General features: G+C 41.8%; 1 protein-coding gene across 1 annotated transcript; it reads left to right on the top strand.

Moving 5' to 3' along the window:
* On the top strand, positions 1-27,280 carry ALKAL1 (ALK and LTK ligand 1). The gene is made up of 5 exons (XM_003940856.3): positions 1-364; positions 17,672-17,725; positions 20,187-20,267; positions 21,554-21,630; positions 26,440-27,280. The coding sequence occupies exons 1-4, from the start codon at positions 175-177 to the stop codon at positions 21,616-21,618; spliced, it is 390 nt and encodes a 129-aa protein (XP_003940905.1). The 5' UTR covers positions 1-174; the 3' UTR covers positions 21,619-21,630; positions 26,440-27,280.

The following is a 27,280-nucleotide window of genomic DNA, read 5'->3' as shown; positions in this document are numbered from 1 at the left end:
AGTGCAGCTCCAGCCGACCCCTGGACGCACACGAGGGTTGGCGCGCGGTGAGGACTGCGGCCGGCCGGGTGGCCGCGCTCTGGGTCCCGCTGGTCCTCTCCTGGGCTGCGCACTCTCCCGACCGGCGTCAGGATCCCCCGCGGGCCTCCAGCTCTCTCCTCCCGGCGTGCGAACATGCGGCTACCTAAGCCCGGCGCCCAGCTGCCCGCGCTCCTCCTGCTGGCGCTGGCTTTGTCCCCACACGGAGCTCACGGGAAGCCCCGGGGACACAGAGGACCCCGCGTCGCGGATGAGGAGCCCAAACCGTTGCTTTTCCTCTCCGCAGCCGGAGGCGGCCGCACTCCCAGCGGCTTCCAGAGCGCAGGTATGATGTCCAAGTCCCGCCGCATCCTTTGCCCGGCGCCTGGGGCTTCCTGGATTCCCTTGGGAGCCGGTCGAGGCACTGGTTTTGGGAAGCCTGAAATTAGTACAGCACAGAACAGAGCATCTCTGCAGATCCCCAGCTCCCTGAGAGAGGTCATACGCGTATTAGATTTACCAAGGTTGAGACTTAAGAAATCGGGCTGGGAACGGGACCAGCTTTTTATGTCCCTTCTCAGGTGTGGGAGACCTTTTCGGAAATAAACTGGTAGAGCAGCCCAAAGACAAGGGTTTCAGTCCCACCGGGCGAGGGTAGCGGACAGGTTAGGTCCCTGTCAGCGCCTCATTTCTGGGTCTTCCGGGGTTTTGAGAATTAACTAAGATCGCTGCCCACAGACACCTGACAGTGCCAGGAATGCCCCTTTCTTCTCCCCTCACGCTGGCCGCAGGGCGTGGCTGAGGACTGGCCAATTTCAGCAGACGGCGGCTTATGTTACGGGGACCGTTCCTAGATTATTTCAGAAGGGCGCAAGACGCAGGCGGCTGCTCCCAAATCAACTTTGGACAGGTGGGTTCCTGCTACTTATTTGCCCGAGGAGAGTGGAAGGAATGAGGAAGGAAGAAGTCGCCGCTCTAGTCTAGAGGGTCATGAGACACCCACAGGCAGAGAAGTCGTGTGAATGCGGGGAAAACGGAAAAGCCCCTGGAAATGGAGGTCCGAGGGGGCGGCCGGGCACTGGGGGCAGCGCTGGAGGGAGGAGGGCGGGATGCGCAGGGAAAGAAGGTGGGGACAGAAGCGAGAAGCTCCTCACACGTGTCTCTTCGCACCCAGCAAGAGCAGAGCAAGGTGGAGCTGCAGGCAAGGCTGGGACAGAAGGGCCCCTCGGAAGGGGCACCTGGTGGCCTGCACTGGGCTTGGGGAGAGGAGAATGTCCAGGGTGGCCTGGGGATGCCCTGCAGCTAGCGGCTGGCTGTGGGACCACAGCTCCTGACCCCTTCCCCTCAGGCTTCACTGTTAAAAAAGCAAACGAGGGTTTCTTAGTACCATTTTTCTTTCACAATAGTTGTAATATAAACATATACTTACTCATTCGACAAACTTTCTTCAAGTTCCTAACTGTCACCACGCAGAGGGCGGAGGCCATCCAGAGGAGCAGACAGCAGTGTCTTTGCTCTGCCGCACACCTGGGTGTGGAGGGAGGGGCTGGTACAGACCTGCGCTGAGTGAGCAGGGTGTCCTGCCGCGGGGAGGGGATGGAGAAGGCGGGAGGCTGAGGTGGGCTGCCCAGCCGGTGTGTGGACCGTCTGGGCAGAGCCCCTCAGTCCAGCCGGCCACTGGGGAGCCTTCAGGACGGAAGGGCACAGGGGTCAGTGTCTGCAACACAGCCATGCAGCTATGGTGCACACGGATCATGCACTTTGACTTAAAATTATTCTAGCCTAAAATATTTATCTCAGAGAATCAAATGTCAGTTTGGAATGTGAACGGCCTGGGAGAAAGGCTCTCAAAGCACAGAAGCAACAGGACACACATTCATTCAGACCTTCTGTTTCATTCAACAATCTTTTCTCTTTGATTCAAAGACCGTGAAGACTTACTGAAGTGAGTTACAGGGATAAAACAATATTTTATTTATGTATTTATTTATCTTGAGACAGAGCTTTGCTCTTGTCACCCAGACTGGAATGCAGTGGCACAATCTCGGTTCACTGCAACCTCTGCCTCCCAGGTTCAAGCAGTTCTCCTGCCTCAGCCTCCCGAATAGCTGGGATTACAGGCCGGCCACCATGCCCAGGCTAATTCTTCTTTTTTGTATTTTTAGTAGAAACGGGGTTTCACCATGTTGGTCAGGCTGGTCTTGAACTCCTGACCTCAGGTGATCTTGCCTCGACCTCCCCAAATCCTGGAATTACAGGTGTGAACCACCGCGCCCGGCCAACAATATTTTATTAAAAGTTAAAAGCGGCAACCATCTGAAGTTTTACAAAACAATATAGTCAGACAGAAAGTGCTCTGTGGGCGACTTGAAAGTCATTGCTTTCTGTGACTGTAGTCTTATCTTTTGATTGCTGTACTACATTCACAAGGGAAGAAAAGGGTGGCTGATGACATCCGTATCTGAGTCTGTGAATGGAGTACTTATGCATGGATCAGGGACAAACAAGGGCTTGAGAATATAGAGGACAAGGTCCTCTCTGGATGGTCTCCTGGGGAACACTCAGCAGGTGGCAGGGGTTACGTTCATCCAGGAGGAGAATATCTGCCGGGTCCCGGAGGGACGTCATAAGCACTATGTCTTGTGAATTCTAATAGATTTAAAAACAAAGTAAGGCAGGGGTTGTACCCTGAACTTTAAGTCAAAAGAATAAAAATTAATTGCTATATTAACGAATTACTCATTACTACTGCATTAATTGATGAAGTGTTAAAATAGCCACACCTAAAGAATTCTTTATAGGTGTAGCAAAAATAAAAGATACCTCAGAAGAAAGGAAATCTAACACATCGGCTAGGTTATGTGGACAATGAGCAATAAACTTGCTTAGCTCATATGCTGATGAATTAAATTTTGGTTCGGTTGTGTTACTTTTGACAGCTTTATCCATCCAATCTTTTAAACCCACATATATGCCATTCTTAGGAAAAACATTTCTTACGGGTACTTAATCTATTTTATTATCTGATTCAGTATTTTACATTACTTTAGTAAAATTTTTAACATATGGGAATCAAGTAATAACTGCACATTTCAAACACATTCACAGTAAGGTATTTTGAAATATATTGGAAAACTCTTGCTGCATAAAGAATTCCGTTGCCAACCGGGCACAGTGGCTCATGCCTGTAATCCCAGCACTTTGGGAGGCAGAGGCGGGTGGATCACAAGGTCAGGAGTTCGAGACCAGCCTAGCCAAAATGTTGAAACCCCATCTCTACTAAAAAACACAAAAATTAGCTGGGCGTGCTGGTACACGCCTGTAATCCCAGCTACTCAGGAGGTTAAGGCAGGAGAATTGCTTGAATGGGAGTCAGATATTGCAGTGAGCCAAGACTGTACCACTGGACTCCAGCCTAGTGCCTGGTGACAGAGCAAGACTCTGTCTCAAAAAAAAAAAAAAAAAAAAAAAAAAAAAAGAATTTCATTGCCTCATCTAGGAAATCACATACTGTATTTAGAAAAAGTTAGTTTAAAGCCGGGTGCAGTGGCTCACGCCTGTAATCCAAGCACTTTGGAGGCCAAGGCGGGTGGATCACCTGAGGTCAGGAGTTTAAGACCAGCCTGACCAATGTGGTGAAACCCCGTCTTAAAAAAAAAAAAAAAAAGAAAAAGTTAGTTTAAAACTGTTGCAGAAGATTACAAAGAGAAACATAAGCTCTCCTGTAGCCACTTTTTGCATTACATGACTAGATCTCCCTGCCATGCGGGATCTACCACCATCCATGTTTTAAAATGTACCTGGGATTTGTTTTAATCAGAGGTAGTAAGACACAGACACATGGAAATGACTGTCATGAAGGAAGACGTTTACCTAAAGACAGGAGCACAGTGCACCACACAGGGCCACAGGGGGAAGCACCAGGGCAAGTCAGGAGGAAGGAAGAACGGGGAAAATGTGGGTAAGAGGTTGTACTGTGATTTCCCCAGGAAAGCCAAGGCATGGCAGGCGGGCTTAGGATAGGCTGGTTTGAATGATTTCAGTGGGCCCTGGCACTAAGGGCTGCCTCTAGTGGTCAGGTACCTGACCCTGGAGTGATGAGGGCAGAGGAACGTTGGCCCAGAGTCTGAGAGCCCAGTAGAGGAGGTGGTGAAGGTGTGTGCTCTGCATTGGCACTTTGTAAATGAAAAGGGAGCTTGCACCATTTCTTTACCCTGTCCTTTAAATCTGTGTATTCATTATCTGATGAATAGCTCAGCCACAGAATCTCAATCTTGACCCTTTCCTAGCTAAGTCTGTGTTCTGTCTCTGTGAGTTTACTCTCTCTAGGAATGGCTACCCTGGGAGGGGCAGTCTCTCCAGAGTCAACAAGGCCCCACGATGTCAAAACATCAGAAATACAGAAAATAAAAATGCATGCTTAATACAGCTCGCAGGGCAAAGTCCGATATCCTCTGCCAGCTTCACCTGTGTTCCAGACCTCCACCATCTCTTCCTGCCCGTGACCCTGCCTGGACTCCAGTTGATTCCAGTGGGCATCTGTCAGCCTTTATCTGACTTGGGCTGCTGGACACTTAGCTGCAACTGACCCATCTCTTCCTCTTCAAATGATTCCTGATTCCACAGTTATTCTTGCTTTCTTCTCTTCTCTAGCCATTCCTTCTTTCTCCAAGCATCTCTTCTTCAGCCTTTAAGTGTTTGAGCACCCCAAGATTCCATGTTTATCAATGGATTTTTCACAAAATCCATGGAAGATTCCAAAAGATATCTTCTTCCTTTTTCTTTACCTTGTCCTTTAAATTCACGTATTAATTAGCTGCTGAATATCTCAGCTACAGAACCTCAAACTTGAGGTTCCCTTTCCTGCCTAAACCTGTGTTCTGCCTTCACACATGCTCTCTGTTCTTTATTTCTGGTCGCAGTAAAGGCAAGTTTTGTTTGTTGGAGATGGTGCTTCTAGGGTAGTTAATTTACTGCTGGATTAACAGTCTTCTGGAGTTCCCCAGTTGCTTAGTTTGTTGATAAGGTTTATCATTGTCTAATCCAAGAACATCGTTAGGGCTGGATCCTGTGTTTCCTGCGAGAACTAATCTACTGTCATTTGGTTGTCATTTTGTTGTTGTTTTGAGACGAAGTCTCGCTCTGTTGCCCAGGCTGGAGTGCAGTGGCGCGATCTCAGCTCACTGCAACCTCTGCCTCCCAAGTTCAAGCAATTCTCCTGCTTCAGCCTCCCAAGCAGTTGGGAGTATAGGCACATGCCACCATACCCAGCTAACTTTTTTTTTTTTTTTTTTTTTTTTTTTTTTGTATTTTTAGTAGAGACGGGGTTTCACTATGTTGGTCAGGCTGATCTCAAACTCCTGACCTTGTAATCTGCCCACCTCGGCCTTCTGAGGATTACAGGTGTGAGCCACTGTGCCTGGCCGACATTAATAATTGATTACACATAAGAATCTTAACACAATGTGAAATGCGGTACATCTATTTGTTTTTGAAATGTTTCAGCATCTTTTTAAGAATCTAATTTATCTTTTTAAGTGTCTGTGGAAATGATTATTTTAAATCTGGAAGGAAGATTAGCTAGATTAAACCAGAAACTGAATAAATCATTTCCATGAGCTCAGTCTTCAGATGAAATTGCTAAAATTTAAATTAAACATGAATTGTCCTGTGGTTAAAACAAGAAGATAATCTACTTTACAACATGATTTTATACTTTTTCAAGTTTTCTGGACTCATTTAATATTCTGTCCTTTGGTGAATATGCTATCTACTGTTAGAATTTTATCATAATATTGCGTAATATAGGACTTCAAAAGGATTAGAGATTATTTAGTTTGTCTACTTGAATTTATAAAAGAAACCCAAGGCATCTTTGGAGGTTTGACTGGACACAGGATTTTACTTTGGCTGAGAAGGCAAAGCATGACTATCGAGTCTTAAGAGAGGACACAGGGCATGGTTGGGTACAGCATATGACTATGTGTTTGAAGTCAGATCATTTAAAACAAATTTTAGGTGGTTCTTGTAATATAATCGGTGTCATGTTACAGATGCTGCACATTCCATTTTTTTTTTTTTTTTTAAAAGAGATGGAGCCTCACTCCGTCACCCATGCTGCAGAGCAGTGGCATAATTGTAGCTCACCACAATTTCTAACTACTGGGCTCAAGGGATCCTCCTGCCTCAGCCTCCCAAGTAGCTTGGACTACAGTCATGCACCACCATGCTCAGCTCATTTGAAAATTTTTTGTAGAGATAGAGTCTCACTATGTTGCGCAGGCTGGTCTTGAACTTCTGACTTCAAGTGATTTTTCCACCTTGGCCTCCCAAAGTGTTGGGATAACATTGTGTCCAGTCCCCCAAATATATTCTATTAAGCACTGTAGCTCAATTTTAGAAATAATTTAAACATCAGATGTATGAAAATCAAGTCGCTCACTTACACAACACTACATACACATTTTTCCTTGCTCTGTCAGCTTCAAGGGGCGAAAAGCAGCCACACTCTAGTCACCAGGAGCGCACCAAGCATCCTGATCTTGGTTTCTAATGCCATTCTCCAATAAAAGGAACCAGAGTTCATTGGAGAAATCCCCCAAATGAGCCAGGAGCACACCAAGCATCCTGATCTTGGTTTCTAATGCCATTCTCCAATAAAAGGAACCAGGGTTCATTGGAGAAATCCCCCAAATGAAGACTAGGGCAGAAAACAAGAAGAAATAAGCCTAGAGTATCTGGTAATGCCAGAAAGTTTTAAAAAAGTGATAAAGAAATACAAAGCAATAAAAATAAGAAAAACCTACCAGTGACAGAGTCAAAGGAACGCAGGAGCCAACTAAAACATTTTGTAACGGCCAGAACCAGAACCATCTGAGATACAAAACAAATCAAGTAGTATTAGATTGTAACACAAAGTATAAAATAAATATTCATCAATCATTGCTTGTGTAAGTGATTGACTAAATAAATAACTGGAGGGGAAGAGGCAAACCTCTCATGGAGAAGAATTCTAAATAAGGCATGTAGATACTCTGTACTCAAAGAAGGGACATGCAACTCCCCTGTCCTCAAGTGTGAGCTCAGCATAGTGACCTCCTTCTGTGAAGTACAGTGACAGGGAGGGGAAGGAGGAGCTTTGCAGTAAGAAACCTGACACACAGGGCCTCAGCCAGGAAGTCAAGGTCAACATCAGCAAATATAAGTTACGCTAAAAGTGTGTATACCCTTCACAGCATGTGATGAAAAGGGCATTTTCCCCTGGTGGTCTTCCTCCCTAAAACCCACAAGAATTTAACCACAAGAAAAACAGCAGGCAAATCTCGGATGAGGGACATTCTACAAATATCTGACCAGGACTCCTTCAAAGTTACCAAAACGAGGAAATTTTGAGAGACTGTCACAGCCAAGAGGTGTCTAAGGAAACATAATGACTACATGTAGTGTGACGTTCTGGGGCAAAAAAAGGACATTAAGGAAAAGTGAAGGAAATCTGAAAGGAGGGTGGACTTCAGTGAGTAAGAACGTGTCAGTACTGGTTCACTAATTGCAAGAAATGTGCCATGCTAATGTAATGTTAATAGTAAGAGACACCAGGGCCGGGCATATGGGAATGCTCTGTATTATGTAATTTTTCTGTGCATCTAAAAATTCTCAATAATAAAACACTTATTTAAAAAATTTTGTATCACTCTTGAAGGTGGCTGACATCTTCCAAAACATTGGGTTTTGGTTTTAGGATGTAAATACTGTCCTTTAAAAGTCTTTGTCGTGGAAAGAATAATTGTATAAACAAAAATTTAATTTTCTAAAGTTACATAGAAAAATCAGAAAAAGATCTAAATAACATGACTACGAAAACTTTAATATAAATAACCTGGAGTGAGTAATGTTTTAAAAATATTTCTGGTCAGGGAAAGTGGCTCATAACTGAAATTTCAATTCTTTGGGAGGCTGAGGCAGGAAGATTTCTTGAGGTCAGTAGTTTGAGACATGCTTACACCTGAAACCTCAGCAATTTGGGAGGTTAAAGGCAGGAGGGATCTCTTGAGGTTAGGAGTTTGAGACCAGCTTGGGCAACAAAGTAAGATCTCTTCTCTACAAAAAGTTAAAAAAGAAAAAAAGAATTAGCCGAGCATGGTGGCATGCCTGTAGTCCCCGCTACTTGGGAGGCTGAGGCAGGAGGATTGCTTAAACCCAGCAGTTTGAAGCTGCAGTGAGCTATGATTGCACCACCACACCTCCAGCTATGGTGATAGGGCAAGACTCTGTTTCTAAAAAAAACACCAAACATAAATATTTTCTATTTTTGGAAGTTTTTCAGTCAGGATATTTTTTCGTTGGTGGGTCTTTACAACTTGTGCTGGCTAAATTAACTAGCTAATTTCTTTCACAGGAGATTGTAATAAAACCTCACATGACAGAATATATTTATTTATATAAACATTATGCCCCACTGAAATTTTGTAAATAAGTCATGTTTTTTGATGTCTTGGTTAAATCATTTAAAAATAATTTTGAGACCGGGCGCGGTGGCTCACGCCTGTAATCCAAGCACTTTGGAGGCCAAGGCGGGCGGATCACCTGAGGTTGGGAGTTCAAGACCAGCCTGACCAACATGGTGAAACCCTGTCTTAAAAAATAAATAAATAATTAATTTTAAAAAATAAAATAAAAATAATTCTAAGCAAATTATTGTGAAAATAATTAACTTTTGTAATGCAAATAATTAATTTCAATTTATTTGTTTAGTGAATTCAGATTTCACACACTAAGAGTTTAATTGTGTTCCCTTTCCCCCCAGACATGTTGAGGATCTAGTCCCCCTAGTGCGTCAGAGTGTGCCTTGTTGGGAAATAGGGTCACTGCAGGTGTAATTAGTTAAGATGAGGTTGGTCATACTGGAGGAAAATTGGCCCTTTTTCAGTGTGACTGGTGTCTTTTTTTTTTTTTTTTTTTTTTTGTGGCAGAGTCTTGCTTTGTCGCCAGGCTCCAGGCTGGAGTGTGGTGGCACGATTTTGGTTCACTGCAACCTCTGCCTCCCGGGTTCAAGCAATTCTCCTGCCTCAGCCTCTTGAGTAGCTGGGATTACAGGCGCATGCCACAACTCCCAGCTAATTTTTATGTGTTTTTTTTTGTTTTTTTTTTTTTTTTTTTTTTTTGAGACAGAGTTTCGCTCTTGTTACCCAGGCTGGAGTGCAATGGCGCGAACTCGGCTCACCGCAACCTCCGCCTCCTGGGTTCAGGCAATTCTCCTGCCTCAGCCTCCTAAGTAGCTGGGATTACAGGCACGCGCCACCATGCCCAGCTAATTTTTTGTGTTTTTAGTAGAGACGGGGTTTCACCATGTTGACCAGGATGGTCTCAATCTCTTGACCTCGTGATCCACCCGCCTCGGCCTCCCAAAGTGCTGGGATTACAGGCTTGAGCCACTGCGCCCAGCATTTTTATGTTTTTTAGTAGAGACGGGGTTTCACCATGTTGGCCAGGATGGTCTCGATCTCTTGACCTTGTGATCCGCCCACCTCGGCCTCCCAAAGTGCTGGGATTACAGGCGTGAGCCACCGTGCCGGGCCGACTGGTGTCTTAATAAGATGATGGCCGTGGAAAGATAAAGACACAGGAGAACTCCATGTGACGATAAAGGCAGAGACTGGAGTGAAGCATCCACCATTCAAAGAATACCAAGGATTGCCAGGAGCCACCAGAAGCTGGAACAGGCGAGGCAGGATTCTTTCCTCGAGACTTCAGAGAAAGCATGGCCCTGCCTACACCTTGGTTTCAGACTTCTTGTCTCCAGAACTGTGAGACAGTAAGTCTGCTGATCCAAGCTATCCCATTTGTAGAACTTATGGCGGCCCTAGAAAACAAATACACAATATATGGTCCTTTCTGAAGGCAGAATCCATCTGTACGTATTCCGTATGGGAAGTATGAGAAAGTGCTAGCAGCTACTCAATTCCGCCTCTCCACCTCAAAAGTGCCACACAAAATTATACCAATGGGCGTATATCCAACATGCTGTGTTCCAGTAAAATAAAAGTCTGACAGACTAGGCTTGATCAATATTTTTAACATCCTCCCAGAGGATGCTGACAGTGCTGGTCTATAGAACATTGCAAAAATTTAGACGATCATAAACAACAATTTGAGTTTACTTTTTTATCCTCTGCGTAATGTGCAGCCTAAATGGCATTTAGGTCTTATTAACCACCTGGCTAATGTGTGTGTGTAAAAAAGAGAGTTACACACATACATTCCTCTATTTAAATATCTAAAACTGTAATAGAAGAAGCATGATATAAAAACATGCATTTACAAATATTTATACATTTCCAAGTATATACTGGTACAGATGTTATGTAACTACATAAGGAAAGAAGAAGGCACACATTTAGGACAGTTTATTTTTTAAATGCTTTTAATTTAGTATTTTTTATGTATTTATTTATTTTGAGACGGCTTGCTCTGTCACCCAAGCTGGAGTGCAGTGTTGCAATCTCGGCTCACTGCAATAGCTGTCTCCCAGGTTCAATTAATTCTCCTGCTTCAGCCTCTCGAGCAGCTGGGATTGCAGGTGCATGCCACCATGCCCGACTGACTTTCGTATTTTTAGTTTCACCATGTTGGCCAGGCTGGTGTCTAACTCCTGATCTCGAGTCATCCACTTGCCTCAGCCTCTCAAAATGCTGAGATTACAGGTGTGAGCCACTGCGCCCAGCCAATTTAGTATTTCTTTAAAAATATTTCTTTAATATATTTAAAAGTCAACTTTAATATATTTAAAAGGTCATGCTAGAGTCCGCCCTTTTTCAATATGACTGGGTTGTTAATAAGATGACAGCCATGGGAAGATACAGAAACACGAGAAAACTCCATGTGACGATGAAGCCAGAGATTGAAGTAGCTTTTTCTACTATTATAAATATAGTAAAGCTTTTTCTGCTACACATTTAAAAATTTTGAGCTTTTTGTTATATTGAAATTAAATTTAAATTTTTCTCCAAACACAATTCTCATCGGTAATTCTCTCAGTACTGCTGTAATAAAGGTAATTGTTCTTATTTTTGAAATAGGAACTTGTTATACATTGATTAGATTGATTTGTATTGATTAGTAATGAGATTAATAGTGCCACATCTTTAAAACAAGTAACTCAAAGAGCTGGACAGCAAGCATTTTAGTTTAAACCTAATGTAATGCTAGATTGAAACGTAAAATAATTTCCCATAGTACTTCACAAAGGACTGAGAATCAATTAAAAAGGCTTGCCAACAGTAAATCATATCAGAACAAATTACCTTTATGATAAGATAGTCAAATTATGTGCAGGTAGAAGCAAGAATAAATGTTTTCAATTATTTTGTTTTCTGGTTGTGCTGCTTTATGGTTTTTCATTATTTCACGTGATCATGGCTTTATTTTTTTTATTTTTATTTTTTTTTGAGACAGAGTTTCGCTCTTGTTACCCAGGCTGGAGTGCAATGGCGCGATCTCGGCTCACCACAACCTCCGCCTCCTGGGTTCAGGCAATTCTCCTGCCTCAGCCTCCTGAGTAGCTGGGATTACAGGCACACACCACCATGCCCAGCTAATTTTTTGTATTTTTAGTAGAGACGGGGTTTCACCATGTTGACCAGGATGGTCTCGATGTCTTGACCTCGTGATCCACCCGCCTCAGCCTCCCAAAGTGCTGGGATTACAGGCTTGAGCCACCGCGCCTGGCTGATCATGGCTCATTTTTAAACAAGAATATAGGAATAAGAGATAAACATGCCAACATATATATGCACATACATATGCAAATCTAATACTTTAAAAGATTTTGTAAACTTACAGTTGATGAGGGTGGCAGATGGCAACTGTTTTAGTAAATAAAAACTAGAAATTTTTAGAATTGGATGAATGAGATAGTCATTTATTCACGTTGTTCCAAGATAATGATCACCCGTTACCTAGAGATCTTTTTGTTTTTAACCCTTCCAAATAATGTAATTCTTTATATAATTGTAGTTATATACCACAGGAATGAAGTGTACATTTTATTTTACTGTTTGATTTTTTAATTGGCAAATAATAATGGGGTACACAATAATGTTTTGATATATGTAATGCACAGTGATCTGATCAGGGTCATTAGCATATCCGTCTCAAACAATTATCATTTATTTGTCTTGGGAATGTTCAATATTCTCCTTCTAACTACTTGAAACTATATACTATATTATTGTTTACTACAGTCATCCCACAGTGCTATAGAACACTAGCTCTTCTTTCTCCTATCTAACTGTTGTTTCAAACTTACGTTTTATTTTATTTTTTTATTTTTTATTTTTCTTTTGAGACAGAGTCTCACTCTTGTTGCCCAGACTGGAGTGCAATCTTGGCTCACTGCAACCTCCACCTCCTGGGTTCAAACGATTCTCCTGCCTCAGCCTCCCGAGTAGCTGGGATTACAGGTGTGCACCACCATGCCCAGCTAAGTTTTTTGTGTTTTTGGTAGAGATGGGGGTTTTGCCATGCTGGCAGGCTGGTCTTGAACTCCTGACCTCATGATCCACCCACCTCAGCCTCTCAAAGTGCTGGGATTACAAGCATGAGCTGCCGCGCCCGGTCTGAAGCTTTCATTTTAGACTTGTGCCCTCCAACGCTGCAGCCACGAGCTACCAGACTATTGAGTACTCGACTCAGCACACGGCTGGTCCAAACTGAGATTTTCTGTATGTGCAAAATATACTCTGGATTTTGAAAACTTAGGGCAAAGAAAGTAAAGTATCACATTAGTAATTAATAATGATAACATGTTGAAATGATAATACACTATACTCGGTTACAATAAATTATTATTATTATTTTCAGGTTTAATTTTAGAGATGAGGTCTCACCGTGTTTCCTGGGCTGGTCTCAAACTCTTGGGCTCAAGCAATCCTCCAGCCTCATCTTCCCAAAGTGCTGGGATTACAGGTGTGGGCCACCATGACTAGCCAGATTATTACATTAATTCACGCTTCGTTTTACTTTTTAAATGTGGCTACTAAACATATGGAATTACATGTGTGGCTCCCATTTATCTCATTGTAGATTCTGCTTTCTCAGAGCATTTTCCATCACAGAGAAACCAACTAGTTGTGTTGTTGTGGGGGAGTTTTCTTTTTATTTATTTATTTTGTTTTTTGAGATGGAGTCTTGCTCTGTCGCCCAAGCTGGAGTGCAGCGGCTTGGTCTCTGCTCACCGCAACCTCCACCTCCTGGGTTGAAGTGATTGTCCTGCCTCAGCCTTCCGAGTAGCTGGGGTTACAGGCACATGCCACCACACCTGGCTGTGTTGTTTTTTTTTTGTATCTTTAGTGGAGACGGGGTTTTGCCATGTTGGTCAGGCAGGTCTTGAACTCCTAACCTCAGGCAATCCACCCACCTTGGCCTCCAAAAGTGCTAGAATTACAGGTGTGAGCCACTGCGCCAGGCCTGGGGTAATTTTCTTCCGTTGTTTATTTAATATTTTGTGGATCAAAACTATCAGGTGCATCTAGTCACTAAATGCAAATTGATTTTCAATCAACTAGCTTTTATTGAAAAATCAATACAGGTTTATATTTTAAAAAGTTAAAAGTACTCAAAAGGGTGTGCATGGAAAGGTATCCCTTCTCTCCACCCGCAGAATTCTGCTCCCTGGCTCCTCCCACCGTTTTAGTTTGCTTTTAGTACAAATACGTAGGAGTGTACTGCGGAGCAGGGATTGGCAAACTAGGAAGGGCCGCGTAGCCTATGTTCTGGGCTTTGTGAGCCATACTGTCTCTGCAACAACTACTCAGTTCTGTCTTGTCGTGAAAAAGCAGCCACTGACGACCCCCATACAAATGGATGTGGGCGTGTTGCAGCACAGCCTCATTCACAAACAGAGGTGCAGGCCGGCTCTGGCTCAGGAGCTGTCATTTGCTGGCCCCTGCGTAGGCCAGTGCTAGTCAATACAGTTACAGTCACATGCCACGAAAGGACATTTCCGTTGTCTACAGACTGCATATACCATGGTGGGCCGATAAGATTATAATACCGTATTTTGTGTTCCTTTTCTATGTTTAGATAAGTTTAGAGTCACAAATCCTCACCATGGTGTTACAGCTCCTGACAGTATTCCGTGCAACAAGTTTTGTAGCTTAGGAGCAATAGGCTGTACCATCGAGCCTGAGTGTCGGGAGGCTCTACCGCCAAGGTTTGTGTAAGTGCGCTCTGTGATGCTCCCACAATGAAGGATTCACCTTCCAATGCATTTCTCAGCACGTATTTCCATCATTAAACAGCCCATGACTGTACGCCTTTGTAAACCTTTTAACTTGTCTCTCTGCAGCTATCCTTTGCCCTCCATACTGTAACCCAAAGAGTACCTGAGACAGCTCTCAATCAATTTAGAAAGTTTATTTTGTCTAGGTTAAGGACGCACCCATGACACAGCCTCAGGAGATCCTGCTGCCCTGTGCCCAAGGTAGTTGGGGTACAGCTTGCTTACATTTTAGGGAGACTTGAGACATCAATATATGTAGGATATACATTGGTTGGGTTCAGTAAGGCAGGACGAGTTGGGGGGTGGGGGAGGGGAAACAGGTTTGAGGGGAAAAGCGGGTGTGCAGGGACGTGGGGGGTTCCAGGTCAGAAGTAGATAAGAGAGAAAAGTCTGTATTCTTTTGAGTCCTTGATCAGCCTTCCACTGAATACTCAATTTAGCGTGGGTCAGTGAATCTGCATTTTTACATAGTCAGTAGGGCAGGGGAAGGAATCAGATATGCATTTATCTCAGGTGAGCCTCAGAGGGATGACTTTGTATTCTGTCTGTCCTCCATCCACAAAGAATTTCCTTGTGGGCAAATCATAAGGGAGGTAGGTAGCTTTTTATCTTTGTAGCTAACTTATGTAGGAATAAAATGGGAGGCAGGTTTGCCTGACATAGTTCCCAGCTTGACTTTTCCCTTGGTTTAGTGATTTGGGGATCCTGAGGTTTATTTTCCTTTCACAATACTTAGGCGTAATTGTTTTTTATTATTAAAAATAGTTTACGCTCAGCTCAGTGGCTGGTGCCTGTAATCCTAACACTTTGGGAGGCTGAGGTGGGAGGATCACTTGAGCCCGGGAGGTAGAGGCTGCAGTGAGCCATCATCGCACCACTGCACTCCAGCCTGGGCAACAGAGCAAGATTCTGTCTCAAAAAAGCAAAGTTTATTTATTAAAAATACTTTGAATGGGATATAATTTTATTTATTTTTAATGTGTATCTTTAGAGTGTGCAGCATAATGTTTTGATATATGCATACAGAGTGCAGTGGTTACTGTGGTCCAGCAAATCATATCCATCCTCTCACAGTTACCCTTTCTTTGGTGGTGAGAACCCCTGAACTCTGCGCTCTCAGCCATCCATTATCCTGCATACAACACACCATTATTCCCTGCAGTCCTCCTGCCATGCGTCAGACCTCTGGACTTGCTCATCCTACCCATCTGCAGCTTTGTACCCTTCGGTCATTTTTCCCCATTCTCTCCTGCCCACTAATGATCTTTCGAAAATGAAGCTTAACCATGCCATTTCTTTGCCTAAAGCCCTTTGATTCCTCATCACCCACAGGATTAAGCACAAAGTCTGTGTACAGCTTGACTCTAAAGCCCGCCTGCAGCCTCCTCTCACCCCTCTCTTCTTCAGCTGCTCTGGACATTTCCTCCAACACTGGAACACGCGGCAGACCTTCCCATTCCCATCTCTTCTTACCTGCTTATCTCTGGCATCAGGTGTCAACTTAAACACCACTTCTCTGTTTCAGTTAAATCAATCTGCCGTGCGTTCCTGTGTTCCTAGATAATGTTTGCGCTTTGAAGTTAAAATTCAAGTGAATTAAAATTATGGTTTTCTTGGTGGGCTGTACCGAGTGCCAGAAAGTGCTGATGTTTCCCTCTGAGCAGCAGCAACCCTGTCGGCTTCCCATTCCTTGAACATGTGCCAGGTGCCCCTGCCAGCAAAGCCAGGTTGGACACGGGGACAAGACCGCATCTCTTTCCTCAGGAAGCCATAATTTCAGTGGAGACAGACACACACATGGCGCACCATCATGCTAACCAGGACATGACATCTGCTTTGATAGAAGTTATAAAGTGTGTTCGCGGGTGGAGATGAGGAGGGCAATTTAATTAAAATAGGTAATTTTCTACACACCTAAGTGTCGTCATTGTCACAGGGTCTAGAGATTAAAATTATACTCTAAAAGGCTTTCGGAAATAGAATATTTATAAAGTTTTTAGGCACACCTTAGCCACAGTAGGTGCTTCTGCTGCACTCAGCTCATTCATTTTTCAGAAAGCACCAGTGTAGCTCCTGGCCCAGATATTGACGCCACTGAAGCCAATTGCTGTGTTTGATTTCTGACAAGTATAGAGGAAAAGACCTGTGTTCGGGCTGGAGTACTATTGAAGAGAAGAGGACAAGTTTATATGACGAAGTACTTCCATTTTTCTGCTGCTTTGTTTTTCTGGATTAGTTTTAATTGTGTGTCAAGTGCAGGTGTTCATTGTCAAATGGGAGGGGCACTCCGATCTCTCTGCATTCCTGCTGCACACGCACAATCACGCGCCGAACCAGGCCCTGAACTCACATGAGGCTGCTCGGAACTGGGGCGCTCCCTGCACAGGGAAGGGCTCAGATGTCCCTCAGGAGCTCCTGGGATGTAAGGAACAGTCACCTGCATCTGCATTTTCCAAGCCTCAGTCACCACTGCCTTGTCCCAGCAAAGTCACACTTGACACCGTGGTGGCTGAGACTCTCCTACAAAGAGATGACAAACGTTTACTTCCTCATTATAATCTTAAAATGCTGTAAGTTTAAAGGTGTGCCTACCATCAGACCTTGAGGCTCAACTATGTTATTGAAGGTTAGGTTTTTCTCTTCCTTCGAAAGAGTTGCACATATTCCCAATTGTCTGTATAAATTGCATTTTCTGGATGGTGCAGTTTTAGTGAGTACAAGGTGAAGTCTGAGATACAATTTTATTTTTAAATTTTATCATGTATTAAGCGCAAAGCCTTCCAAGTGGGAGAGATCCTAAGGGCATTTCAGTTTGTTCTGGTCACTGGGGAGAATGATTATGGGGAGGAGGGGAGGGGCTAGGAGGCCACTGTCAAGGCATGGTCACAAAAGGGTGATGGCTTGGACCAGACTCGTGCTGAGGGAAGGAGAAGGAAGTGAGTGGGTCTGGGACAATTTGTTGGAGGTGGAATACATAAAGCTAACTCATAGGTTCGGTGTAGTGGTGAGGGAATTCAAGCATAACTCCTTGAGCTGGGGCCTGATCAAGAGTGATGCTACTGCAGGCGGTTTTCAGCGGACGGAGGAACACGGGGAGAAACAGGTCTGAGCAGAGGGAAAAGGCGGTGTTCCATTGTGGCTGTGCACTTTTGAGAGGTCTGGAAGGTACCCTTCCTGCAGCAGGGCGAGCTGTGAGCTGTGCTGGAGTTTTGGAGCCCCCAGTGGTCAGTGCTGGAGACACCCAGTTTGGGATCAGCTAAATAAACTGCCACGAATTCATGTGTTTAGGGCCTTATTAAGTATTTAGCATATTAAGGATATTTTAAATGGCAGAAATGCATTCAAGAAATTCTGAAGTTTTTTTTTTCTTTTCAGAAACATTCCCAAGAGATTCTAACTTAAAAGACAAATTCATAAAGCATTTCACAGGTATGTACAAAATTTATCAGGGATTCCATTCACGAAATAAAAAGAGTTTCAGATGACTACGTCAGGCTCTAGGGCTATGAAGATAAATGTCTGTAAGGGACTCATGGTCCAGCTGGGGAGATGGATGGATGGATGCTACTAAGTTGTGTTAACTGTAACGTTAACCAGCCCTTAATAAGTAATAGAAGTATGAGCCACGTTTTAAGGATACACAGGAAGTGAATGATAATTCTTGGCTAAGAACTACCAAGAAAGACTTGTAGTAGACACAGTATGTAAGGTGGCCTTTAAGGGATGAATAAGGCTTTCCCACGGTGAGAGGCCTTCTGTTCAGAGGTGCGCATTGAGTACCATGAAGGTGCAGGGTGTGGTTTAGGTAAGGACAGGTGTGCATAGACTGTGGGTGGGCTTAGGTGGGGTCGTCTGTAGCCCTGGGCAAATGTATGGCTGGAAAGGTAGGTTGGCGTCATGTTGTGGATAATCTTAAACAGCATGCTGAAGAATTCAGACTCTGTTTGCCAACCAGGCAGGGTGTAAGGAGGAAGCGGGCAAGAGAAATGTTTTGAACAGGGAGGGACAGACTTTCATATGCTACATCTTTTGAAAAATTTTTATTTTTTTATTGTTAATTTTTTTAGACGGAGTTTCGATCTTGTTTCCGAGGCTGGAGTGCAGTGACATGATCTTGGCTCACCGCGACCTCCGCCTCCCGGGTTCAAGTGATTCTCCTGCCTCAGCCTCCCTGGGGTTATAGGCATGTGCCATCACTCCTGGTTAATTTTTTTGTGTTTTTAGTAGAGACGGGGTTTCACCATGTTGGTCAGTCTGGTCTTGAACTCCTGCCTCAAGTGATCCATCCACTTTGGCCTCCCAAAGTGCTGGGATTAAAAGTGTGAGCCACTGCGCCCAGCCAGAAATTTTTTATTTTTGAGACAGGCTCTGGCTCCATTACTCAGGCTGGAGTGCAGTGTGAGATCACGGCTCACTACAGCCTCGAACAGATAGACTCAAGGGAACCTCCCACCTAAGCCTCCCAAGTAGCTGGGACAGCAGTGCCTTCACACGCAGCTAATGTTTTATTTTTTGTAGAGATGGGGTCTCACTATGTTGCCCAGGTTGGTCTTGAACTCCTGGCTCAAGCGATCCTCCTGCCTCAGCCTCCCAAAGCACTAGGGTTACAGTTGTGAGCCACTGCACTGGGCCCATCTGCCACATCTTGAGCGTAGATGAAATACTGTCCTGTTTCGTTCTTCATATCAACTTTGTGAATCATTTGCACATCGTCCTGTGCCCTAAGTTCTAGCAAATCACTGAAGTATTTTGAACAGTACACCCCCGTATTTACTATTGTCATTGCCTCTCTGTTCCCATCATCCCAGCTGCTTTTTTTTTCTTCTGCACCTCAAGACTATAATATGGGAAAGACGTGGTTTTCCCGCTTAGTCAAGTCCTAGGGCCATGTCTGTTTGTTAGCGGGAAGGATGGTCCTGAGGATCAAGTGGAGAAGCACCTGTAGGATGCAGGGATGTGTGAGGATCTTGAGCCTCTTGAGGCAGCTGTGAGTGACATGACTGTGGACCCCACGAGAAGCAGATTCCAGAGGGAGGGAGGGATGAATATTTCATTGTTGTTGTTTTTAAAGATAGGGTCTCACTCTGTCGCCCGGGCTGGAGTGCCGTGGTGTGATCATAGCTCACTGTAGCCTCCAACTCCTGGACTCAAGGGATCCTCCTGCCTCAGCCTCCAGAGTAACTGAACTGGGACTACAGACATGTGCTGCCATGCCTGGCTAATTTTTTATTTTTATTTTTTGTAAAGACAGGGTCTTGCTGTGGTATCTAGGCTGTTCTTGAACTCCTGGGCTCAAGTGATTCTCCTGTCTTGGCCTCTCAAAGTGCTGGGATTGCAGATGTGAGCCACTGCACCCCATTCAAGATGAAAGTTTTGATGGGCCCTACCTTGGATTTAAAGGGAGAGACAAGAGACTTCTCAAGGCCCTGCCCATTTTACAATTATCCTAGACACTAATAAGATGAAAATTACTATAAATAGAAAACGGAATAAATGTCTTGCCATGTAAAAATTAATTGCTATTAAATAAAAGCAAAGTAGAAACCAAAGATATTTATTTTTTGTACTTCGTGTCCACTTGATTTACTCTCTACACACTTTCTTTTTCTGTCCAGAGCTTTTTCCTTCTAATTTTTCTAGACTGTTCTCCTAAATCTGAAGATTCCATTATGTGAGATGTTGAGAATGTGGGATGAATTTAGAATATTTTTCATAGACCAAAACTCTGCCTCCCACAGAGCCTGGGAAGGGAAGAGCCCTTGGGCACGTTCTTTTAAGGGCATGGACGGATGTAAGCTGCCGTTACATCACATCCACCCATGAAGTGCTAGGAAATTTGTTTGGAAAACATGCCTATGTTTATAACAAGCATTCTTTTCCTGTGCTCCAGGCCCAGTCACATTTTCACCAGAATGCAGCAAACATTTCCACCGACTCTACTACAACACCAGGGAGTGCTCAACGCCAGCTTGTAAGTAACTTGGGCAGGGCTTTTTTTGTTGTTTTTAATTATCCAACAATAAATATGTATACTTTTATACTTCAGATGTCTGTGGGTGGGAAGTAGTAGACTAAACAGTGTATGAGATTCTGTTTATAACACTGACAGTACCTAAGGTTTGTGTGAACTGTTACCGCTGTAAGGAATGAAACCACATTCTAATTGGGAATCTATTCAAATCTGATAATAGCCAGATTTCCTTAAACACCAAAGTGTTTGTTAGGATTTAAACATCTTAACGTGATTCACATTCCTTGGCATAAATAAGGTGCTCTCTCATATAAATGAAAAAAATGAGATGACTGTGAACTCTAAGTAAAAATTTTCTCATAAATTATTTTAAAGTAAGTATTTTTTATATCACATCATTTATATAATGGTGCTGGATTTTTCTGAGTAATGATAGCCTGTAAATTTTGCTATAATTCTTTTGGATACTTAAGTTAATGAAGTTAATAATAATTCTAAACATAATATTTAAGTGCTATCATTTAAAGTGCCCAAGCTATGATTTTGTGTGGTAACTCAAGTTGGCTGTTTTTAAATTCCTTTCTAAGCCTCAACTTCCCTTTTAAAGAACATGAATTCTAAGCATTTTGTTTCTTTTTAACTAGATTGCTCATCTTGAGGAATATTGAATTTTACTCAGCATGTTAAGTTGGATTTGTTATAATTTTTTCAAAAACGACTTGTGTTTAGACCGGTGTGATGGCTCGTGGCTGTTATCTCAGCACTTTGAGAGGCCAAGGCAGGCAGATTACTTGAGCTCAGGTGTTTGAGACCAGCCTTAGCAACGTGGTGAAACCTTCTGTCTACCAAAAATACAAAAATTAGCCAGTCTCACAATCTAGCTTCGAAATAAATATATACATAAATAGATTACCAATCAAAAATAAAATAAAAAATCAACTTGTATTTAATGGCTAAAGGAAGTGAATCACATTGGATTCCAGGCAGAATGACTAATGGTAACCCAGCATGGTGGAGAAAGCACAGGCTTTGGGGTAAAGCTTTTGATTAGTTATGGGGTAATTAATTAACATTCTCAGGCTCTTGTCTCATCTCTAAAGTGAAGATAGGAATAGCACCTTCTTGATTGTGTTATTAAAAGAATTGATGAGAAAATCCATTTCTCACTTGATATGATAGGCATTTATTAAACTGTAAACATTATTCTGTGAATTAGTGACAATAACATGATTTCCCCCACATTTTTAGTAATCTATACATAACTTACCTTTAAATGTTTTTCCTAGATTACAAAAGATGTGCTAGATTGTTAACAAGATTAGCAGTGAGTCCACTGTGCTCCCAGACCTAGCACACCTGCCCCGTGAGTATATATTTTTCTTATCTTGTTTAATAGTTTAACTTTAGTGTTTAAACATTTTTTCCTTTTTTTTAGTTGACACATAACGATTGTACCTATTCATGGGGTACAGGATGACATTCTGATACTTGTATGCCTCAAACATTTATTACTTTTTTGTATTGTGAACATTCGAAACCTTCTTTTCCAGCTTTATACAAAAATAAATAAATTCTAGGTCACCAGATTCACCCTACAGTGCTGCAGAGCCCCAGAACCTGCTCCTTATGTCTGTCCGTAGCTTGTAGTCACTAACCAACCTCTCCCTAGCTGTGCCTCGCCACTTCTCTTTAGCTCCTCCTCCTTCTTTTTTTTTGAGATGGAATCTTGCTCTGTTGCCCAGGCTGGAGTGCAGTGGCACCCTCTTGGCTTACTGCAACCTCTGCCTCCCAGGTTCAAGTGATTCTCCTGCCTCAGCCACCCCAGTAGCCAGGATTACAGGCATGCACCACCACACCCAGCAAATTTTTGTATTTTTAGTAGAGATGATGTTTCACCCTGTTGGCCAAGCTAGTCTCGAACTCCTGACCTTGAGTCATCTGCCCGCCTTGGCCTCCCAAAGTGCTGGGATTACAAGTGCAAGCTGCCAGGCCTGGTCCTCTTTAGCTTTTAATACCCAACATTCTACTCTCTACTTCCATGAGCTTATTTTTTTTTTTTTTAGCTCCTTCATATGAGTGAGAATATTTATCTTTCTGTGCCCGACTTACTTCACTTAACATAGTGTCCTCCAGCTTCATCCATGCTACCTTCAATGAGAACATTGTATTCTTTTTATGGCTGAATAGTATTCCATTGTGTATATACACCACATTTTCTTTATCCGTTAATCTATTGATGGACGTTTAGGTTGATTGCCTATCTTGGCTGTTGTGAATAGTACTGCAATAAACATGGGGGTGTAGGTATCCCTTTGATATACTGATTTCCTTTCCTTTGGATAATACCCAGTCATGGAATTTTGGGGTCATATGGTAGTTCCATTTTTAGTTTTGTTTTGAGAAACTTCCTTACTGTTGTTCATAATGGCTGTACTATTTTACATTTCCATCAAGAATGTATAAGGGTTCCTTTTTCTCTGTGTCCTCACTAGCATTTATTTTTTGTCATTTTGACAATAGCTATTCTAACTGGGAAGAGATGATATCTCATTGTGGTTATGATTTGCATTTCCCTAATGATTAGTGATGTTTTGATTTTTTTTCATATATTTGTTAGACATTTGTATGTCTTCTTTTGAGAAATGTCTCTTCAGATACTTCGTTCTCTTTTAAATCAGATTATCTGGTTTTTGGTGTTTAATTGTTTGTGTATTCTGGATATTAGTTCCTTGTCAGGTGAACGGTTTGCAAATCTTTTCTCACATTCTACATGTTGTGTCTTCACTCTGTGAATAGTCTAATTAAAAAAAAAATAATATCAGAAGCCAGGAAGCTTGTTTTAGCAATACCTGGTGAATTTAATCTGGATTTTTCACTAAGTGTTAAAACTTGGTCTAAACGAAAGACTGTTATTTATTTATTTATTTTTTTTGAGATGGAGTTTTTTGCTTGTCTTGCCCAGGCTGGAGTGTAACGGTGCAATTGCTGCTCACTGCAACCTCTGCCTCCCAGCTTCAAGTGATTCTCCTGCCTCAGCATCCCAAGTAGCTGAGATTACAGGCATGCACTACCATGCCCAGCCAATTTTTATATTTTTAATAGAGATGGGGTGTTCCCATGTTGGTCAGGCTGGTCTCGAACTCCTGACCTCAGGTGATCCACCCGCCTTGGCCTCCCAAAGTGTTGGGATTACAGGCATGAACCACCGTGCCCGGCCTAAGACTGTTTTTTTATTTTTTTATTTTTTATTTATTTTTATTTTTTATTTTTTATTTTTTTGAGATGGAGTTTCGCTCTTGTTACCCAGGCTGGAGTGCAATGGTGCGATCTCGGCTCACCACAACCTCTGCCTCCTGGGTTCAGGCAATTCTCCTGCCTCAGCCTCCTGAGTAGTTGGGATTAAAGGCACGCGCCACCATGCCCAGCTAATTTTTTGTATTTTTAGTAGAGACGGGGTTTCACCATGTTGACCAGGATGGTCTCGATCTCTTGACCTTGTGATCCACCCGCCTCGGCCTCCCAAAGTGCTGGGATTACAGGCTTGAGTCACCGCGCCTGGCCCCTAAGACTGTTTTAATGAATTAGTTTAAAATATCCTCAGCCGGGTGCTGTGGCTCACGCCTGTAATCCTAACAGTTTGGGAGGCCGAGGTGGGTGGATCACCAGAGGTCAGGAGTTCAAGACCAGCCTGGCCATCATGGTGAAACCCCATCTTTAAAAAAAAAAAAAAGAAAGAAAGAAATTAAAAAAAAAATAAAATATCCTCAACAGTGATTGAATTAAGATAGTTTTTTGACACCCTTACCAACCCTGAGTGATTTCCAAAAATCTTTCAGCATTTAGTGTTATTTTATGATTGTGTGGAAACATTATGGGGATAGACATTAGATGAACAAAATTACTTATGCAGATCTATTTTTTAGCCTTCCAAAATATCTAATAAAGATGAAACCAGGTCTTAAAACTGTGGTGCAGACTGTAGGTAGGAAACAGAGAGAAGCTATTGTAATAATAAGAGAAAAAGCAAACAATAAAAAAGATAATGAACATGTAATTGTTTCTTGCTCTAGGCTATTACTTTACAAGAGTGAAATGGCAAGTCAGAATTTTAATTCTGGCTAATTTATCCTAGAAGCCCTTGGGCAATAAAGTATTTGTACAATTTTAAATAAAGAGATTGTAAATTGTAATATTTATTTTAAAAAGTAAAATCTATACAAAATACTGAAAGATACTTAATTTCTCTGCAAATGTTTATCTCATCAGTTCTTTTGCAGTGTAGTGCCAAGTCAACTTTTTTTGGGTCAGCATTTCAGTACCATGGACAAGTCCTTTTAAGGCAACTGGTTCCTCAGGTTGTGAAGGTGGGAATGAAAGTCATAGAGGACTTGTAGCCTAATATTAGTCGTGACTATCTTGAACTGGCCAGTACAACTCAATGTATCCAAAAGAACTGCTTGGGGATTTACTTAAACCACCTCACAGTTTATTGTGACAACTACTGAGACAATCCTGATCTATTATTGTTGCTATACTTATAGTCTTATTTTAAAAGCTATTATTACACATTAATGATAACAATTAGAACAGTTAGTTCTGCATATCTACAGTTGCTAAATTGAAAAAAATTATTTTTTTAGATTAAGAAAATAAACTAGGTTATTTTAGTGGTAGGATACTTAAAATCAATTACTCTCAACCTACCTGTCTCAAAGATTGCTTTCTTGTTCGCTTTGTTTGTTTCTTTGTTTGTTTCTTTCTTTCTTTTTCTTTCTTTCCCTTTCTCTTTCTTTCTCTTTCTTTTTCATTCTCTCTTTCTCTCTCTTTCTTTTGCTTTCTTGTTTTCTTGCTTGCTTTCTTGCTTTCTTCTCTCTCTGTCTCTCTTTCTTTCTTTTCTTTTTCTTTTTCTTTTTCTTTTTACAGGGTCTTACTCTGTCGCCCAAGCTGGAGTGGAGTAGCTTGATTGTAGCTTGTGTAGCATCAACCTCCCAGGCTCAAGTGATCCTCCCGACTCAGCCTCTCGAGTAGCTGGGACTCTTGCTACCATGCTCAGTTAATTTTTTTTTTAATGGAGATAGCATCTTACTATGTTGTCTAGGCTGGTCTCGAGCTCTTGGGCTCAAGTGATCCTCCATTCTTGGCCACCTGAAGTGTTGGAATTACAGACATAAGCCACCGTGCTATCGTCAGTGCTTTTCAATAATGCAAAACATGAATCAAGAAAATTCACTTGGTTATTGAAATGACCTAAATCAAGTTATGTTTATCTCTTTCTTTGTCTTTAATATATTTCAGTAAATGAATAAATTTGCCTAAAGTCCCAAACAACACAATACTGGAAAAGTTTCCCCAAACAAGTACTGTATTATAATTTAAGATAATGTACACAAACTTACATTCTCCTGGGCTAGATCATAGAAGACAGAGCCAATAACATGACTTTTAAAAATTATAGGTTGTAGAGACTTAGTGATTTTCTCTATAGGGATTATCTGTGATAGTATCAGTTTGGAATTATTTATTTAATAATATTTACAATCAATATTACAGATTAATAAATGTTAGGGATGGCCAGGAATGGTGGCTCACACCTGTAATCCCAGCACTTTGGGAGGTCAAGGTGGGCAGATCACAAGGTCAGGAGTTTGAGACCAGCCTGACCAACATGGTGAAACCCTGTTTCTACTAAAAATACAAAAAAAATTAGCCAGGCATGGTGGTGCACACCTGTAATCCCAGCTACCTAGGAGGCTGAGGCAAGAGAATTGCTTGAACCCAGGAGGTGGAGATTGCAGTGAGCTGAGATCACGCCACTGCACTCCAGCTTGGGTGACAGGGTGAGACTCCATCTCAAAAAAATAATAAATAAATAAATAAATAAATATTAGGGATATTTAATGAATTGTTTAAAAGATGTCAAGTTCTTTTCTGTTTTGATTTGTCTAGATATCATAATCTTTAAGAGAAAAATATTTTTTAAAGCCTCTAAAGGTACTGATCAACCTTCCTGCCTCTCTGCACGCACATTAGTCTGTGTTCTTAGGATTAGACTGTAAATTAGGAGTCCACAGATTCTTTAAGCAAAATAAAATAAAACTATTGAAACTGTATATATTTTTAGATATTCTAAAAACCAGCTCGGAAATGATGCGGCTCTTCGTTTCCCCCACAGGCATCTCCTAACAATGTACATCCAATTTGAAGAAAAAGTGCCTCAAACCATGACAAATGTAAAAAAAAACAAAGATGAAATTTCTAGTTTTATGGATATTAAGATAAGTAAAATAAGAGAATTCCCAGAAATAACTGCTTAGCTGTGTCCTGTCATAGGATGTAGTCTTTCTTGCTTTATCTTTTTGTGTATTCAGTAATTTATAATTTTGTAAAACAGTTTGAATCTCATATTGAAAATTAGATATTAAAAATTGTGTGATTCTATTTTATTTTTACTAGGTTTATTATTTTCTCTATATGGTTAACATTCTAATTAAATATTTAATTGTGTAAATTATCTCTGAGAGTGCCAGTGAGAAACAATGATTTTTTTGTATATGACTGTTAGTAATGTTTGTCAAATCATCACGTACCAAGTTAAATTTTATAATTCTTATTTAATATTTAAATACATGTATTTAGAACTTGATTTTACTTGCATTAAATTGAAATGTGAATTTTATTAAAGCTGAAATATGATAAAAATGTCTTGTTTTCTTTGAATTAAAGATGTTTGGAATAGAGGTTATGCTTTTGAAGTATGATGACTACATACATATTGTGTATAAATAGGTATCGTTTGAATTAATAATTAGAACCATGAGACAATTTCTGCCTTTTGAAGTTAGAACATCCGATATTGCTGTTTTAAATACAAAGAAGTCTAGTTGTTCTTGGACTGGCAAGCTGTATATTAAGGAATGAGAAGAATGTATGGGTGGCCTGGGTGTTCTGTTTAGAATGTAGCAGAATACTCTGACGTATCCAGGAAGCCTCATTTAAAACAATGACAAAAATCA

Source organism: Saimiri boliviensis, chromosome 15 (genome assembly GCF_048565385.1).
Source record: "Saimiri boliviensis isolate mSaiBol1 chromosome 15, mSaiBol1.pri, whole genome shotgun sequence".
Taxonomy (NCBI): domain Eukaryota; kingdom Metazoa; phylum Chordata; class Mammalia; order Primates; family Cebidae; genus Saimiri; species Saimiri boliviensis.
The sequence above is the reverse complement of the archived record's forward strand: the minus strand, read 5'-3'. Positions and strand labels throughout refer to the sequence as shown.

Coding starts and splice junctions, on each gene's coding strand:
- ALKAL1 (XM_003940856.3), top strand. CDS start 175: ATGCGGCTACCTAAGCCCGGCGCCCAGCTGCCCGCGCTCCTCCTGCTG. Junction 17,726..20,186: donor ATTCATAAAGCATTTCACAG/GTATGTACAAAA, acceptor CCTGTGCTCCAG/GCCCAGTCACATTTTCACCA. Junction 20,268..21,553: donor GGAGTGCTCAACGCCAGCTT/GTAAGTAACTTG, acceptor TGTTTTTCCTAG/ATTACAAAAGATGTGCTAGA.